The sequence below is a fragment of the Choristoneura fumiferana genome, chromosome 24 (genome assembly GCF_025370935.1).
Source record: "Choristoneura fumiferana chromosome 24, NRCan_CFum_1, whole genome shotgun sequence".
NCBI classification, from domain to species: Eukaryota; Metazoa; Arthropoda; class Insecta; order Lepidoptera; family Tortricidae; genus Choristoneura; species Choristoneura fumiferana.
The window spans coordinates 9,929,266-9,948,296 of record NC_133495.1 but is presented as its reverse complement, the minus strand read 5'-3'; the positions used below and the strand labels follow the sequence as shown (position 1 = coordinate 9,948,296).

Here is a 19,031-nt window from a genome sequence, read left to right as displayed (position 1 = left end):
GATCAAAAATAAAAAGCGTGTGACAATGAGAACATTTTTATTCTTGTGATTATTGGTCTACAGTTTATATGTGTATTGGCTGGTAGCTAGTGTGAGGTTGGTCAGTTGATCGGTGATCCACTCCGCTGATGGCATCAGAGAGCCGAGCAGGGTGGCGTCCTGCTTGCACACCTGTCTGACGAGACCCGCAATGATCAAATCATCAGACTGAAATGAAATAATAAAGACTGAATTAAGAAAGAAACCTTGGAATTTGTCTGCTTTCACATGTTTGACAAATAAACGTATTTAAATTCGAATTTGTCGAGATAAATGTGTAGGTACCGTATTCGTTTTCGGGTCTTAGTTTATCATCGTTTACCACGTGATTGAATTTCAAACAAACCTGATCTTGAACATGTAACTACTGTGAGACTACTTATATCATAATAAATGATATTAGTAGTTGTTGAGATTAGTCGTCATCGGAATTTTAACCGGGATTGTGGTTGGTCGGTACCCCTAAGTTGAAAAACAGTATTAAATACTCGTGCTGCGACATCGGTTGGTGTCAACGTGCCTTTACGAGCGATGTTGTTAATGTTGTGTGCTACCCTACATTAGACAGTGACAATAAAAATGACGATAAAAATGCGGGTAGTTGTGCACCGGTGTTAGTTTCGTCGGACAGTCGCGCGAGCAGAGCGGTGGCGCGTAGTGAGCGTGTTGCGGCAGCCACCGAGTCGCGTGCTCCTGTGAAGAAGGGCTACGAAATAGCCCGAAACTTACGAGCTAAACTCGATTTAAGACGTGAGTTATCCGATACAATATCATTTAATCCTGATCTTGATTAAAAATAAACTTTGTAATTTTTTTTTATGTTTGAAATAAGATTTAGGCGCTGTTTCACCATCTATTGAGTAGTGTTAACTGACGGTTAAATGTGATGCCGTTTCCGTCTATTCGAACAAAACAAAGTGCAGGAGGTATATTGCTGGTGAAGTTAGTGTTAGCGGAAGACTTTACCAAACTGAGTGGCCGACGTTTCATCACTACACAAATTCAGTTATTCTGAAGCAAGCATTATCATTGAAGTAATTATTTTTCTACTCATTAATATTTGATGTCCTGACTTGATCAGTATTAGACTTTAAAAAATGCCCTATAATCGTCTTATTTGGGGGCACGGCAGTGCCCCCGCCAAGTCGAACAAAAAGCGGCATGGCCGCACCATGCTTTTCTCGAAACAGTTCAGGCCATTTTCGACCCCCTATAACTTCGTCGTGGATAAACTTAGAAGCCTGAATTTTATGTAACCATGCAGGCATTGTAGTATAAACATGTATAATAATAATTTCATTCAATTTGAACTAGTAGTTTAAGAATTATAACTAGTCAAAGTTTCTTAATTTTGTCACTTACTGACTGACTGACTGACAAGACACTTCTAGTAGATAAAGAAGCTTCAAATTAAGAATACAAGAGTTTAGTGTACAAATCTAGGAAAAACTGAAATATTTTGCAATGTCGGTCCAGTTTTGTAAATACACCAATTGAACAAATAACTTTGTAATCCCATATAAATGTATAGGGTTACAAATTACATTTGCAGTGAATGAATCAGTGTACCTGTATACTCGTTGTATAATATAATGGAATAACAGGTGTAAATAGGTCATCATCATCATCATGTAAACAATTTTGTTTGTTACTTAATATGTAAACTGTGTAGGTTATTTTATTAAAATGCTTTGTAACAACTTGTATGAAAGAGCGAATCCCTCCTAATACAAATGCTTCACTTAAAAGGAGGATTCAACACTAGTTTTAAAACAAAAGTTGAAAATAAATATTTTTTTTTTCTTTTAATTTTTAATGTAAAATGATCAACGGAATGAAAAAGCAAGAATGAGACATGTCTCGTGAAGTTGTATGAAGAAGTAAGACTATCCACAAAAAGAAATGAGTTGCCAATAAAAAATAAAATTGTAAAAAAAAACAAGTCTCGCAACTCAGTTCTCCTACCGTAAAAAGTAGTGAGATCCATGTTATGTAGGTAATATCAAGTCGGTTAATTTAATTCAGTCCCTACCTCCTTCCCCCCTCGTCCTTTTGTCTTAGGTTATTTATTACGTAATTAGTAAACCTAACAATATCTTATAGTGACTACATCAATATAAAAGATCTTTTTTATGTTTTAATTAAAAAGATTGGCTTGACAATCGCACTAAACAATCTATTTTAATATGTATGTATTACTAGTGAGATACATCGTGTTTTCACGCGATGGCCTAGTCAATTTATTAATTTAAAACATAAAAGATTTTTATATTGATATTGTCACTATAAGATGTTGTTAGGTTTAATGTAAGAAGTAATTATGGTAAGGGGTAGTTGTGTAATAAATAACCTAAGATAGAAGGACCTACTTAAGGGACTTAATAAATTAACCGACTTGGTATTACATGGATCTCACAACTTTTTACGGTAGGAGAACTGAGTTGCGAGACTTGTTTTTTTTTTACAATTTTTGTTTTTTATTGCCATTACTTTATTAAAACCTAAGCTACAAAATGAAATATGATTGATTCATACAATTTTGATTTTGTTTTGAACAAAACTACCTACCAAAATATAAAATTTTTTAGCCATCATAATTTAGTTTCACATAAAACCTCTCTTTGCAGTCAAACCAGTATGAATCAATACCTAGCTTATTCTGATTTTTATGCACTCTTTTTTATGTTGAGACCAAAAATTTTAATTTGTCAGAAAGTGTTAAGCTGGAGATAGTCAAACTTACTCCGGATGGGCACATAACTGGTGACCCTGGAGCAACAGAACAGCCCCCACTGAAGGCGCGGCCACAAGCAGCGTCGTCAGTCGAGCCTTGCTGTGAACAGCTCCTCGTTGTAACTGTCAAGGGAGTCTGTAAGTAATGAAAGCTTTGATTACTTGTAAATATTCGAGACGATAATACAATGTTCTAGTCATCGGGCTACATTAATTATAATTAACGCAGCTTCTTTGATCTGTCATTTCTGCCTTGAAATTTAATTATTTGTCTACTAAATTAATAAATTCGCGACTAATTATACTTTTTAAGCGACCGTATATTGTGTATTCCAAGCTACGTTTTAATGAATCAGCATGACGATTATTAGGTATATAGCAACTAAATTTGTAATATGTCTACAAATGTTTAGCTTCTAATAAGTGCCTTTATTATATTACATCTAATTAACAATCTTAACAGACTCTAATTTAATATTATCACCTCTATTTTTATAAGTTAGTATATGGAAATTATGACTGAATCTACCATAAATGAACAACAAATTTATTTATATTGTCATCAAAAAATTAATAGTGGTAGGTCAAATTTTATATTATGGCCAATATTTTTATACCTGTGTTAGAATTGATGTAATAAGCGACTAAATCTTTTTTAATTAAACATGAAAAACAAAACGGTTAATGATAATCTGAGGAGCATAAGGTAAGGAACAAACTATAGTTTCTTCTGTGTTGTGTATCAAGACAAAAGTGGCCCCCCAGAAAGTCGACGGAGCCCCGCTATGGCGGGGCTTCTATTTTATGCTCTGAGGCAAGGAACGAACTCATAATTTCACCGCCTCCGGAGTGAGATCTCTTTATTGTGTTTACAGTATTACTGCATGTATGGGGTGGGGTAGTATTGAAAGGTAAGCGGGCTCATAGTTCAAGATTATTCCACAATATTACACAATAATAATAATGGTAATATAAATGAGTGCCGTTCAATCAGTATAGGAACTTCTTGGAAATATACGTCGCGGCTAACATCATCATAATCATGATTGATTTTTTGTAGTCTTTTTGTATTTTTTAATTCAACTCCAAATTTGTTACTTTTACGGCCATCCCGTGAAATCCATATCGAAAATACAAACTGAAACATGGATGCATAGAAAAACCAGGAAACGAGACCAGCGCAGGGAATCGAACCCAGCTCAGCATTCCGTGCTGCGTGCCATACCCCTACACCACTACTGGACTCTGCTGGAGCGCTGGTCTCTTTTTCTGGTTTTTCTTTGCATCCATGTTTCAGTTTGTATTTTCGATATCATCATATCATCAACATACATAATTATAATGGTCTCTTAAGCTTTCATAAACGTTCATAACGGAGTAATGATATTTTGTATTATGATCGAAATGCCTGTACAAACATTTGATATAGCGTTCTGGGGCAATAATATTATTTTACATAATTAGGTCCAATGGAAGACCTAAAAGAATTGGTTAGGTTAGGTACCTACTTTAACGAGATGCAAACTGCCTTAAATTACTCAGAACAAGAGTTTCGTGAAGCAGAGCTCCGTCGACTTTGTCTAATCATACGTGTATAATATTAATTTATGTTGTTAAAAATGAACACCCAATGGGTAAATTGCATCTAACATTCATAATGTGCTAATTAATTTCCCTTAAATCTCAAGTTAACTTACAAACTTGAGTTGGTCAGAATCGTCAAAGGTTATGGCTACGCAGTCGCCTTCTAAAGGAGTTTTGAGTCCAAGACAGGCCCCTAGATTCTCTTGTTTCCCTTCGGGCCATTCGACATCTTCATTCAGCAGGAGGAATGCTACGTCGTATGCTTGAGTTCCTGGAATGAAAATGGGATTAATGCTAATTTAATTTAAATAATTAAAGATACCTTATCTATTTTTAACAGGCTTCAAAAAAAGGAGGAGGTTCTTAATTCGACTGGTTTTTTTTGTATGTTTGTTTACGCGATTACTCACCAATTGTAGACAGATTTTTAATTGTTTATAATAACATACTTCCAAATTAGTCCCATTGTCACCAAGTCGGGATCTGACGATGGGATCCTTGGGAAATTGAGGGCAATCCTCAAATTTTATAAGCACATCTATAGCGATTTTGACATTTTTAACACCAAGTCAAGCATTTACTTTCAGAAAGTATCATTTAGTGAAGTGAACCTGATGAAGAAGACCGTAGAAATATTTAGATGGCCAACGGGAATCGTCAAAGCCAAAAAAGAATGCTCGCGTGTCTTTAAATGATCACGATAAGCGATGATTGGTTTTTTGGAGTTTTTTTGTATTTTTTATTTCAACTCAAATTTGTTACTTTTACGGGTATTCCGTAAAACCATATCGAAAATACAAACTGAGACATGGATGCACAGAAAAACCAGAAAAAGAGACCAGCACTGGGAATCGAACCCAGGTCCTCAGCAATCCGTGCTAGACACGAATTTTTCCCTATGCATACATATCTCAGGTTGCTTATTTCTACTATGCTACTTAAGCAGCAGCACTAGCGACATCTTACAAAATAGGGCCATTATTAAGTGAAAATATAAATCTCGTTAATTCCCAATCCCGTAGGAATTTAGAAAAATCCTATGCCTCTATAGCACTGAAGGTATATGAATGTGTGCCAAATTTCAAGTCTTTAGCTTCAGCTGTTTGAGCTGTGCGTTGATTATTAATCAGTCAGTCAGGACTATGAATTTCATATATATACCAATATTATTTATATATATTGACAATAAACTCACCTGAATGGAACTTATTATGCCTCACGGTGGTGTTAACGGGGTACTGTCTGGAGTCGCCCGGGAGCTGCACCCACAAGTCTGACCGCCGATGCGCCAGCGCACACTTTGCTGTGGTCAGTACAAATCGGGAGCCAATAACGGCGCCACTGCAGAACAACTCGTCCGCATTGGTGCGCGGATTAATTCTGTAACGTTACAAAAATATCAGCTGCCTTTACTATTAGTAAATGAGTGAGTCAGTAAGTAAGGTTAAAAGATTGCTTAAGCGTGGCATGGACGGAGATCCGTATTAATGTGTCCATTCTGCGGGAGTTGGACTTAATGCCGCTTTTTATCCATTGTACTGGTCCGAATCTTTTTTTTTTTGGCACATATCCTGACTGGTATTCCATACAGCGGCTGGTGATTTAGAATCGTGTAGAAGACACTCGGATGCGCGGAAGGTTGCCCGTAAGAATGGACTGACTAAATAAAAGCAGCCATGGACAGTCACTTGCTCATGCACAAGGAAAGCAACTGTCGGAGACGAGCGGCGTATAGTGAAGCGGGTTATATAATACGTCGGCGGCCGATCGTAAAATCCACCAGATCACGAAACTCCTAGGCATATCGTGAAATGGCACCATTTCATGAATTGGCTAAGGGACATCCGCCATATCGTTCAAAACTCGTCGTTTAACGATTTGCCTAGTGTCGTTTAGGCAGATCATGAAATTCCTAGGCAAATCATGAAACGCCGCCATGTCGGTTCTGGTACTTCGCCGGCCGCTCCCGCGGCACGCTAGCTTCGCTCGCTCGGCGTGTTGTGGTCTCCATTCATACTAACCACTCCTCGCTTCGCTCGTAGTACCTAAATTTTTAATTGTTTCGGCATATCACGATGTGCCCGGTATACAGCTAGGAATATCGACGAATGCGTTGCTCTAATCGATCTGCCGTATTGTTTCTCAGGCACATCGTGATATGCCTGGCCTGCTTTTAGGCATATCATGAAATGGCGCCATTTCACGATATGCTTAGAAATTTCGTGATCTGGCGGATTTTAAGATCGGCCGCCGACATATATAAGCACTTGAAATGAGCGATCACTATCATGAGTGCAACGAGCTAACTAAAATTCTTATGCAGGTCCAGGATTGCTTTAGAAAGCTGTAATTAATGTTGTTTGTTTTTATGCAGAGGGCGGGAAAAGTCATTTCGTGGATGAGTATGTATACGCCTTGTCCTTCAATAGATACGAATCCACGAAATGACTTTTCCCGCCGAGGCCTGTATACTGCTTTTCTTTAAATATGCGAGGAAATAAAACGAAAACGTTATATTTATTCGACACAATTTATGTTTATTTCGATTTCGATAATTTCGCCTCAATTTCGATATTAAAGATTTGGGTCCGAATCGTATATTTGGTTCCACATACAATATAGTATTCAAAATAAATGAAAAGAAAACTTATAGGATTCGTAAATATAAATAAGTATTATACAATTTGACTTGTAGTTAAAGCGGCAATTCCTAAACGCACAACATTAAGAAACATACCTTTGTTACAAAATATTTAGCAGTCCGAGAAGATAATTAAGTTTTAATTCACCTTATTATGATTTGAACACAATCATTATTTTATTGGCATTGGCTAAACGCAGAAAACAAAGTTTTTTTTTAATCTCGGTTTTTGTACGTGGCTATTCTGTTGGTGAACTTCCGGTCTTGAATGAAATTAAAAGTAAAAATCCTGCAAAATAATAAACACTTCCTGGACATGTCCGGGAAGTAATGGCACTTTAAAAAAAATATATTGCATCAACGCGTACAACGATGGACTTCCCGGTCGATTTTTCCAACACGAATGAGATTCCGAGCAAGTTGGAGAAAACGTATTTTCTTTCTTTCTTTCCAATATCAAATACTCAGATCTATCCCTTGAAGCAATGAAAAAATCACACTTCAAAGTCAACGCACTCGCAACGCACTAAGAGACAGTCAATTAAAAAAGGTGTTTCCATACTGCTAAACCGAAAAAAAACCGGCCAAATGCAAGTCGGTCTCGCGCACGAAGGGTTCCGTACCATCTATACAAAATACATTAGCGAAAAACGGCAAAAAAACACGTTTGTTGTATGGGAGCTCCCCTGAAATATTTATTTTATTCTGTTTTTACTATTAATTTGTTGTTATAGCGGCCACAGCTATATACCTACATAATCTGTGAAAATTTCAACCGTTTATCTATCACGGTTCCTGAGATAACCTGGACAGACGGACGGACGGACAGCGAAGTCTTAGTAATAGGGTTTCCACTTTTACAATTTGGGCACGGAAACCTAAAAAATCTATAAAGAACTTCCAATTGTCCTAGAAACTTGAAATTTGGATTTATAAGGCAGCTCTGATAGCAAAATCTATAAGAAAAAAATATTTCTATTTTAATGGAATAGCAAAACAAAAATAATAAATAAGCAAAAGGGGTCACCACTGAGGATTACTTTGTAGTTTAAAATGCACAGTTACTTGCCTGTATAAAGCAACACACCATGGACACGAGTCTTTCAGTGCAGTTCTGCAGCCTGATGTAATAAAAAAATATAATTAATATGAGGCATTATTACAATAAACATGCTACAAGAAACATTTTGGTTTTGCTTTAAAATATAAAATCACACGAGATATAAACTGGTCACGAAAACGCATCATTGTTTAATTAAAAATACAAAGTCCTGTTGCATGTATACATGGAGAACTACAACGTAACCCCTAGAACGTCTTGGCACAGATATGTGCCAAATTTAATGATATCTTTTGTATTTTTTCTTAAAATTTGTGCTTATTAAAACAGATGAGACTAGAATTCAGTATTTTTTTTAGTTCCAACATACGAGGGTATAAAATTTAACCGTTAAATCAATGTAGTAAACAACTTGAAACCATAATTCGGGAGACTAGATTGACAATTCAATGACAGCTAAAGGGTTACCAGGGTTTGATAAATAGTGTTGTAGCCGATATCGATATTCCGTGTTGATTCGACTAAATGGTTTGCTATGAGGCTCCAACAATTAAATCCAATGTGTGATCAGATGTAATATTAAAATTGACAAAATAAATGCAAATTTAAAATCGATTTTTGATACGATTTCTGTGAGAGCGATTCAAGAGCATGCGTTCCGATCCGTGAATCATTTCAGATGACCATAGATTTATGTTAGGTTATGTTAGGTCCAATTGTGACCACAACGTGCGATCCGAGCGAGACCAAATTAAGCTATTTTCTACTAAATTTATTAATATTCGGTGTATACGAAAAACAAATGTACATAAGCACGGATTATCAGGCCGTGCATTAATTGAGCGTGCGTTAACAAGTCGTAGGTACATTAACTACACCCCACAATGAATTGTCAATCTAGTCTTACGAATTATGGTTTGAAGTTTAAGTACATGATGAGTAGGGCCCGGAATTTTGCGTGCGGCTATTGACAGATTGCAGGGAGAGAGCACCGCTTTTTATCGATGTTCTCGATAAATCGATATTTTTTATTAATTTATGTTGTAACTTTAATACATACTTAACTGTAAATATATTTTTGCTTGCAATATTATTATAAAATACTTTATATTGGCTATGGTAAGAACTGTAGGAATACAAAATTACATTTTATCAAAGGGTAGGCAATCAGGCTACCTAACGTTAAATGATCTCTGAAGGATGTTTTCTTAAGTTATGAAATATAAAGGTATAATTCGTAATTATAGTAACTTCACTAAAGCAATTTAAACGGATTAAACTTTCCGATATTTCAAACTTTTTTCATCATTGACCGCTGAAAAAAGTACGTATCATCGGAAAGTTTGAGGTTTTGTTCATAAAAACATAAATTTGTCGACAACATCGATAAAATGTGGTGCTCTCTCCCTACAATCTGTCAATAGCCGCACGCAAAATTCCGGGCCCTAATGATGAGAGGATGATGAAGCGTAGATGTTCTTGAACTTACTCTTTCGTGGTACACTCGGAGCAGGCTCACCAAACCGACGAGTTGACTCATCAGTGGTCAGCTCAATACCTGCCAAGGATAATGCACTTTTTAAACCATTCAAATTTGTGACTACCTGGCTCAATAATTTCCCGTAAAGGGTCCGAACTGTTGAGTTTTGAGATACTGAACACAGTTCTAGACTATAAGTGGAATCAACTGAATAATGTTTTTACATCGTATCTTTCTCAATTACCTTAAGTAATCTGCAGTACAGTACCACTACCATGAGTTTACAGTGACCGTACTCGATAGCGACGGCGTAAATTATTTGTAGAGGCGTTGTACAATTCTCCATACAAATAATTTACGCCGTCGCTATCGAGTAGGTACGGTCACCTGTAAACTCATGGTAGTGGTAAGTACAGATTAATTTACAAGAGCTGTCACGAATGGATATTGAATGTAAATATAATTTTTGTAGGAAAATGACAGATGCAGGTCATTTTCACATTGTGTGAAGTGTATTCAAATAGGTAACACACAGATACTTTCATTTTTATTCATTACTTTCTTTCATTCACTCATTCAATCCATACGTGCCAACCTGTAAGATAGTTGAGAAAGAAAGTGAAATACGTTCAATTAATCTGTACTAGACTTGTTTTTTCCTTTTTAGTTAATATAAAAAGAAAATTGGTGCAGTTGGGTTGTTTGCTTTTGTAAATATATTTTTCTTTACAATATATATACTGAGCGGCAAAAGAATCTGGCCCTCAAATGTATGCAGAATCGGTAATTTTGTATGAAGGGTGAGCCTAAAATTTTGTGCCGCTGAGTGTATTTTATATTCCTTGCACTCTATGGCGTGCATTGAGTAAGGAACAGGGTAGGTAGTTCTAGTGCTGGGTCCAATTGTACAACAAATTACAAGCAAATTAGTGTATTTCAATACAAAATCGCTAATACTATTTATTTTAGCTTGATTAGATTAGATTAGATTATTTATTCATTCAGTATAAAATTTCATCATAATTTGTACATCAAGTGACAAGTTACGAGAATTTATAGCGAAATTGTCAAGAATACACAAAATATTAAACTAGAAAACAATTAAATGTCACAAAATGTTAAAATTGAATGAAATAATAAAAAAGCAATAAAACAATTGGAAATCCGAGGGAGAGGATGCCCAGCAGTGGGACATAGAAAATGGACAATAAAAAAAAACTATTACAATTCGAAACAGGTTCTCCTGTAATTTGTTATGCAATTTGGCTCGGATGGCGTGCTTGGCGGCACAAAGTACTAACTGCCTTCTCTGGAATCGACCCAATGCACGCCAATTTCAAACAGTATACAGTGTGTTACAGGCAGACAGGCTTTTTTAATGGAGGTTAAAGTGACGTATTTCTGTAACTTAATTTAATTAATAAACTTGCTATTTATTATTATTACCTATATTATGATTATTGTTGTAATGATTGCTTTCTGTATACAAGGTGTTAATTAAATAACTAAAAACCTCAGAAACCCCAAAAATATTTCTTCATTTTAAGTAAGTTGATTGTATTTATTTTTGAATATCTTCATTATTTTAAAAGATTTTGGTGTGTTTTTTAAGTCAGTAATTCTACTTAATTTCTAACTCTACACTCATGATTTGTATTTGTTAGTTGCGCTTTGACGTTTTTAGAAGAAAATCACACAGTGACAGCAAAACGGCCAGTATTAAATTACACAGTGACAGCAAAACGGCCAGTATTAAATTACACAGTGACAGCAAAACGGCCAGTATTAAATTACACAGTGACAGCAAAACGCCCAGTATTAAATTACACAGTGACAGCAAAACGGCCAGTATTAAATTACACAGTGACAGCAAAACGGCCAGTATTAAATTACACAGTGACAGCAAAACGGCCAGTATTAAATTACACAGTGACAGCAAAACGACCAGTATTAAATTACACAGTGACAGCAAAACGGCCAGTATTAAATTATTGAAACAGTGTGCAACCTCCCTAATATATTTAATTGGCGCCTGTTGCAGTCGGAACTTTCAGACTGGGCACAATAAAATAGGGATTTAAAAACACAAACACAACCTGATTTAAAACATAGTGTAATCGATTCTACTCTCGATTCTGAGCAAACTACTTTCTGGTTATCAGTTAATTCATTAACACCTTGTATATTTAATGCTTATTATTAATAATAATAATAATCCCAGCCTATATACATCCCACTGCTGGGCACAGGCCTCCTCTCAGAATGAGAGGGCTTGGGCCGTAGTTCCCACGCGGGCCCAGTGCGGATTGGGAACTTCACACACACCATTGAATTGCTTCGCAGGTTTGTGCAGGTTTCCTCACGATGTTTTCCTTCACCGTAAAGCTCGTGGTAAATTTCAAATGTAATTTCGTACATGAGTTCCGTAAAACTCAGAGGTGCGAGCCGGGGTTTGAACCCACGATCCTCTACTTGAGAGGCCATAGGTCTAACCACTCGGCCACCACGGCTTATTATGCTTATTATTAATAAACTAAAATTCAAACTGTTATTTTTCTAAAAAAAATATAATTGCCAGCAATGTACAACAAAGTAAATTGACAAGTCGTAAGTGTAAATGACAGCCGACAGATACTTTGATTATTACTTGTCGATTTACTTTGCTGTAGGTACCATCAGCCAAATATGTGGTCTACCACCCTGATGTTGATAATCGTTTGCTTGTTATAAAACATTGTTTTATAGACCACATATTTGGCTGATGGTACCTAAATTGCTGGCAATTATAATTTTGTCAGAAAGTGAACAGTCTAAATATTATTTTAATAATTAAATCAATGTCATGGTTAAGTTACAATAACCTAACCAACAAAAAGTTGTGAAAACCCCGCCTTTGTCACTTCAAAGTTCAATATCTCAAAAACGGCTGAACCGATTTTGATAAAGCAGGTCTAAGAACCATTGCTAGAAAACTTGCTTTCAAAATAAAACCACATTCAAATCGGCCCACCCGTTTAAGAGCTACGGTGCCACATATAGACAGACAGACACACATAGCGGTCAAACTTATAACACCCCTCTTTTTGCGTCGACGGTTAAAAATACGTTGCTTTAACCTCCCTTAAAAAACTGTAAATTGGGTGAGAATTAATTAACACGTTGACACGTTTCTTGTACTATAACTTATTCTGTGACGTTGATAGACACATCGATGGCCATCGGTTTTGAATAACCGATAAGGCAGTCCAGAAATATATAAGATTTGGCAGAAATTGTCAAGGAAAACAGACAGTTAGCATCCATACTTAATATTATAAATGCGAAAGTGTGTGTGTCAAAAGGGAGCGACGGAACCACGTGATTTTTGGCATAGAGATAGTTTATGGGGCAGAGAGACCATATGCTACTTTTTATCCCGGAAAAATGCACAGTTCCCGAGGAACAGCGCGCGATAACCGAATTCCACGCGGGCGAAGCCGCGGGAAAAAGCTAGTAGATATAAAGGAAACCGCTTTGCGTGGTCCAATGACAATGCTAACGTAACAACATTTGAATGAAGTTGACTGTACTTACTTGGTGGAGGTGTCGTCGGGGTAAGTGGTGCTTCTGTGGTCGTGGACTTGTTAGCTACTGGATCGATGCAGCACCACTGTAAGCCTCCGCAAGTATAGAAGCTGAAACAAAGTCATGGCATGGTGATATGCTTATCAGCGCCTTTAGATAATTAAGTTAAACGGTGTTAATCATCATCATCATCTAAGCCTACGTACGTCCCAATGCACAGGCCTCCTCACAGAACGAAAGGGCTTGCGATGTAGTCCCCTCGCGGGCCCAATGCGGATTGGGAATTTCACACACACACACACACACCATTAAATTTCTTCGCTGATGTATGCAGGTTTTCTCACGATGTTTTCCTTCACCGTAAAACACGTGGTAGATATAATCTCGCACATAAACTCCGAAAAACTTAGAGGTACGCGCCTGGGTTCGAATCGAACCCACGTCCCCCTGCAGGTAATAGATCAAACTGGCTATCAAATTGGCTACAACATTTTTACAGTGTAAAAGAATACTTGGCAAATCACGGGTGATGTTTATTTCAGCTAATTTTAATGGACTTCATGTATTTATGGCAAGTATATTTCATTTGTGAATGACTATTAGTGGACATTAGATCTGTACAAACGAATAATATATTTTTAACAATAATAATTAAAATGTTAAAATTTAATGTGTTAATAATTTGCACGCTTGCATGCAGGCTGGATACAATGGACAAGAAGACTGTTACACCATTTATACTGTATTCTAGCAAATAAACGATTCTGATTCTGATTCTGAAAACAACTTGACCACAACGGCTTTTTTCTCAAACATGAAATAGATATTAGCAAAATGTAGTCGGCTAAAAGAATAATCTACGTTATCACAAATTGTAGGGGAGCGATATGAATCGTTTGGTTTACCCACTAAGGTAATACCTTCGTTCATTGTCCGTTTTTTCGCCTGTCCTGGGAACACACTAACTGAATTTCGAACGTTGGTTGACTGGGCAAAAAATTTGCAAATAGGGTCTAGAATGGCCCTTTGAAGGAATAGGTCGAATGATTCGACATCACCAGTATCATTATCATCATCATACCAGCCGTAGGAGGTCCACTGTTCGACATAGGCCTCCCAGGGCCTTCCCACTAAACCTCCATTCTTCGGGTGGAAGCGGCCTCCATCCACGCTGAACCCGCAGCTTTTTTTTTTTTTTTTATTTGACTGGATGGCAAACGAGCAAGTGGGTCTCCTGATGGTAAGAGATCACCACCGCCCATAAACATCTGCAACACCAGGGGTATTGCAGATGCGTTGCCAACCTAGAGGCCTAAGATGGGATACCTCAAGTGCCAGTAATTTCACCGGCGGTCTTACTCTCCACGCCGAAACACAACAGTGCAAGCACTGCCGCTTCACGGCAGGATTAGCGGGGCTTTAACCAGGTCATCCGTCCATTTCGTTGGTGGACGTCCTACGCTGCGCAAGCCGACCCGCGATCCCAGCCAAAAGCCATTTGCCATCCAACATTATCGGCCATCTTACATAAATGTATACAAAGCTAGTCCTATACCTCGTTCTTAGTTCAGCATTTGGCTCGATATCTCCATATATAGCAATCGTTTTATTCATCAAGCAGGTGCCTTCATCAACACAGACACCTTCTACGGTATCTTTTCCGGCGACCTGGACAAGACAAGCCCGTTCTTCTGAAAATTACAATAAAATGCAATACAATACAATGACTCGTCATTGTACACCTACACCACAAATTAGTAAACGATACAAAAATCAGGTACACGAGAAAACACAAATACAAATGGAAAGTTAATTAAAATTTAAATTGACTGTCACCTGTGTAGTATCGAAAATACAAACTGAGACATGGATGCACAGAAAAACCAGATAAAGAGACCAGCGCTGGGAATCGAACCCAGGTCCTCAGCATTCCGTGCCGCGTGCCATACCCCTACACTACCACTGGACAGGAGTACAGACACGAATTTCTCCTATGCACACATATCTCAGTGCCTCTAGTGTGGCGTTTTCACAAAACTTTCGTTTACAATTCGAAGACGTAAATTTAGCGTTCGATCGTCGATACGTAGCCGCCACATGTCCACGGTGCGGCGTTGACGTCGTCAACCGTTTTCGTTACGATACGCAGACGAAATAGTTTACGTAGCAAACCTACACTCAAAAAAGTTGTTGCGCAAACTTTCCGCTAGAGGCGCTGTCCGTGTTTCCATACAAATTGAGATGTTAACGCGAACGCGATCGAGAAAAGTATTTTGTGAATGGGACTAAGGCTTCAGGTTGCTTTTTTTTCTACTACGCTACTTAAGCAGCAGCACTAGCGACATCTATGTTTCGCTCTCATCGAGAGACAACATTCTTTCGGAACTAACCGCTCACCCAGACAAGAGATGTCGCTACTAACCAATCAAATTATACTGTGACTGTGTGATCATCTTTGTAGCGGTTCGAGGGTCGCCAATGGTGCTGGCTGAAAATCAGCGCTGGGATGTTTATTATTAACGCTTCAGCATTATGCTGAGCCAGTGTCCGATTCACAAACGCAATGACACATACTATCCTTCGTGTTGTCTATTTGTACTTAATACCTACTATTCAAAATTCAAATCATTTGTTCAGTAAATAGGCCGCAATGGGCACTTTTACACGTCATTTTTTAAACTACCAGCGCTTTCGGCAAGACCATCATTGCCAAGAAGAATGCGCCGCAAGAAACTTGGCAGAAAGTCATTTTTTCAACATAAAATAATTACAAATAAAATACTTAAAAAATACAGTATACAATTAAATAAAAAAAATAAAAAAATAATAATAATAATAATACAGGGATGTATGGGGTCCCTTAGTTACAAAACGAAACACTAACTATTATCTACTTTCAGTGGAAGTGTAGACTACTTCCACCGTCATAAATAAAATAAAAAAAACTGAAATTTACATTGCATATCAAGTAACCATTAAGCTTTTAGATTCCGAAGACAAGCTCACGTCTGCCGCCCCCAAAGTTAGCTCACACTATATGGCGCTCAGCTATTGTGGTGTCTTGTGTTGTGAATGTATTTTCTTTATTTCTTTCTTTCAGTATGTATGTCGCTACAACTTTAAGCGAATCTTTTATCTGTAACTTTGTGCTTTGTAGTTCAATGATTTTTTGTGGGATATAAGTGTTAGTGCGAGCAGTCTAACGATAGATGGAGGTAGCTAGAAGTAGAAATGACAAGAGCGAAGCATGTTTAAGCATATAATGGCGATAAGGTACCTTTTCTACTATACTTTAGAACCGTAGGTAACTTTAGGCTTTAAACTCACTTATAACTATATAATCAAGTGGTCCTTATTTTCTTTTACTATAGTAGCACATTAGAAACAAACATTTTGAAGATTTTTAAACACTTACTCGCTGGGTTGAGATTGAAATTACCATCATTATCATCATTATCATAATTATAATGATTTGAGACCGCAGACTGTGGCGCGGCGGTTACTGTCACGCATAACCCAATAAAGATGATGAGGAAGTTCTTCATCACTGAAAGAGAAGAGAGGGATACATTTCAATCCAATCAAGTCAGGCCAAGAGTTACGTTTGTAGAATAACTAATAACTAAAATACTAAAAACTAAATTTAATAAAATAAAAACTTTTTATCAAAAAAAATCCGTCGAAAAACTGAAAAGCAAAAAATAATAAACCTTTTTTTATTTAACCTTAGTCTAAGTACCAGTTTGAAATTGGTGCCTCAGCAGGAGCCAGGAGGAGTGATAGAGCTTATATGGTAGACGACTAAAGGCCCACTTCTGCTGGCCAGTGCTGAGGTACTGACTTCAAACTGGTACCTAGATTAAGGTTAAATAAAAAAAGTAAATAAGGTTATATATAACATACGCGTCGGCTTGAGAACCTCCACCGTTTTTTTTTTCATCGGTTAAAAATAAAAAACAAAACCCTCCTTCGGGCAGTCGGGTAACAAAAAGTCTAGTGGTCTAGAATTCTTTTAAGTAACTTGAACGGTCAACAGTCTCAGGACCAGAGATGTGCAAAATATAATCGTAATCGACTAACGATTAACGATTGAGATTTAACCTATTCAATCACGATTAACTTATAAAAATGACGATTGACTAATCTTAGTCGTAAGACTTTCGATTGATTTAGTTACGATTTAAATTAATCGTGATTAATTTTGTGACGATTGATTGTTCAATTAATTGAGTAGCAGTGAAGAATCAGTATGTGATACTAGAAAAAAATCGAAAACTTGTCAAACATGAGTTTTTTTTAATGATAATTACTTTTTTTGACACTCATTTTCATCGGAAAATTGCTCTGACATTTATTTTCTTCTTATAATGATCTTAGAATATAATTTGACGTAAGTAGTGGGTAAGAAAATCCAAAAAAAATGCGTACACAAATTTATGTAGAACTATTAAAAACTGAGAGTGGAAAATTTCTCAGCCTGATTTATTTTTAAATATATACTAAGTAATCACGTATACACTTAGATCCAAAATATCCAAAAAATAATCCCGCTTGTACACCCCGCTCCCTACAGACTGCTCCCGATATGTTTAGTTTTTTATACGCTCGTTATTTTTTTGGATGTTTTTATAGTTGAATGGAAAGAAAACCGTGAACTTAATTCAATAAATGAAATGGATTGAGATATTTTCCACAGCGAGTAAAAAGGCAATTTCTGAAAATAGTATAATTACATGGTAATTTTTTTTAATTTTCATTTTGTAGGTATGAAACGGCAATAAAATGGCATTCCAGTGAAATAATTAGACGGTGCAATTTTCCGGTCCAAGACACGCCAAAAAATTATATATTATTAACATCGGTATTACTGCTGGGATTTTTTTTTGATATTTCATATATTGTTGCAATACGTTACATGAATATGTCCGGTGAAGAAAGTTTGAACGGAGCATTTTTCCGTAAAAAGATATTAACGATTTAAGACTTTAGGTGTTTACTTAAATCCTATTATTATTATTCTTTGGAAGTTTATACAATACTTTTTATTTATTGATACTTTATCATACTGTAAAGTTTTTTTCTGGCAGAGGAATTACTGTGGGGTCCACTACCTCTATTTCCTACACTATTTTCCCAATTGCTGCTTTCTTTGCCAGCTCGCCTGCCCTTTCGTTTTCTGTTATTTCAATAAAGTATTCATCAGCTATGAGCAAGTTGATCAAGGTGTACTAGCAGGTACACCTTTGGGCGAAAGCTTAAAGGCTATTTGTCGGCATTTCGAAAGCTAAGTATAATTCCTCTTCCTTCCAGCACCATTAAATTAAACAAAACTTATTTTTTGTTTCGGTTGTTAATTTGATGTTTCCTTTTAGCCCGAGTACCTAACAGTGTTGTATATTTGGCAAGTGAGTGTATAATAGTTATAATAATTATGTTTATGTACTAATGTTAACGTCTTTCAAAGCCATAAAATAAATAATATGTTTCATAGTTTACAAATTATCAATTTATGTAGTCTTATGTATAGTAATAAAACTGTATAGTATATCTTTGTAGCGGTTCGAGGGTCACCAACGGTGCTGGCTGAAGATCAGCGCTGGGGTGTTTATTATTAACGCTTCAGCATTATGCTGAGCCAGTGTCCGATTCACAACCGCAATGACACATACTATCCTTCGTGTTGTCTATTTGTACTTAATACTATTGTTGTATCTTGTGTTGTGAATAAATATATTTTCTTTCTTTCCTTTTTTCTAGTTGCTTACTTACTTGTTCAATACTGGAACACTAAAGTTTGACTACTTCACTTATTTATGAATATTTTTAAACCAAAGCTACAACTTTATGTGCTCTGAATGGATGACTTGGATCTGCTTCAATAACACTCCGCTTTCCTGAGTCGGTCTGCGCAAACGACTAAACATAGGACG

The 19,031-nt window shown here is 36.6% G+C and overlaps 1 protein-coding gene across 1 annotated transcript; it reads right to left on the bottom strand.

Annotated features, from left to right (window-relative positions):
• Nucleotides 1–22: 22 nt before the first annotated feature.
• On the bottom strand, nt 23–19,031 carry LOC141441549 (uncharacterized). Its single transcript, XM_074106317.1, has 10 exons — nt 18,871–19,031; nt 16,517–16,648; nt 14,657–14,792; nt 13,111–13,211; nt 9,547–9,615; nt 8,067–8,118; nt 5,552–5,736; nt 4,470–4,627; nt 2,783–2,908; nt 23–207 (listed from the first exon to the last, which is right to left on the bottom strand). Coding segments are annotated over exons 1-10 (1,110 nt in total). The 5' UTR covers nt 18,872–19,031; the 3' UTR covers nt 23–57.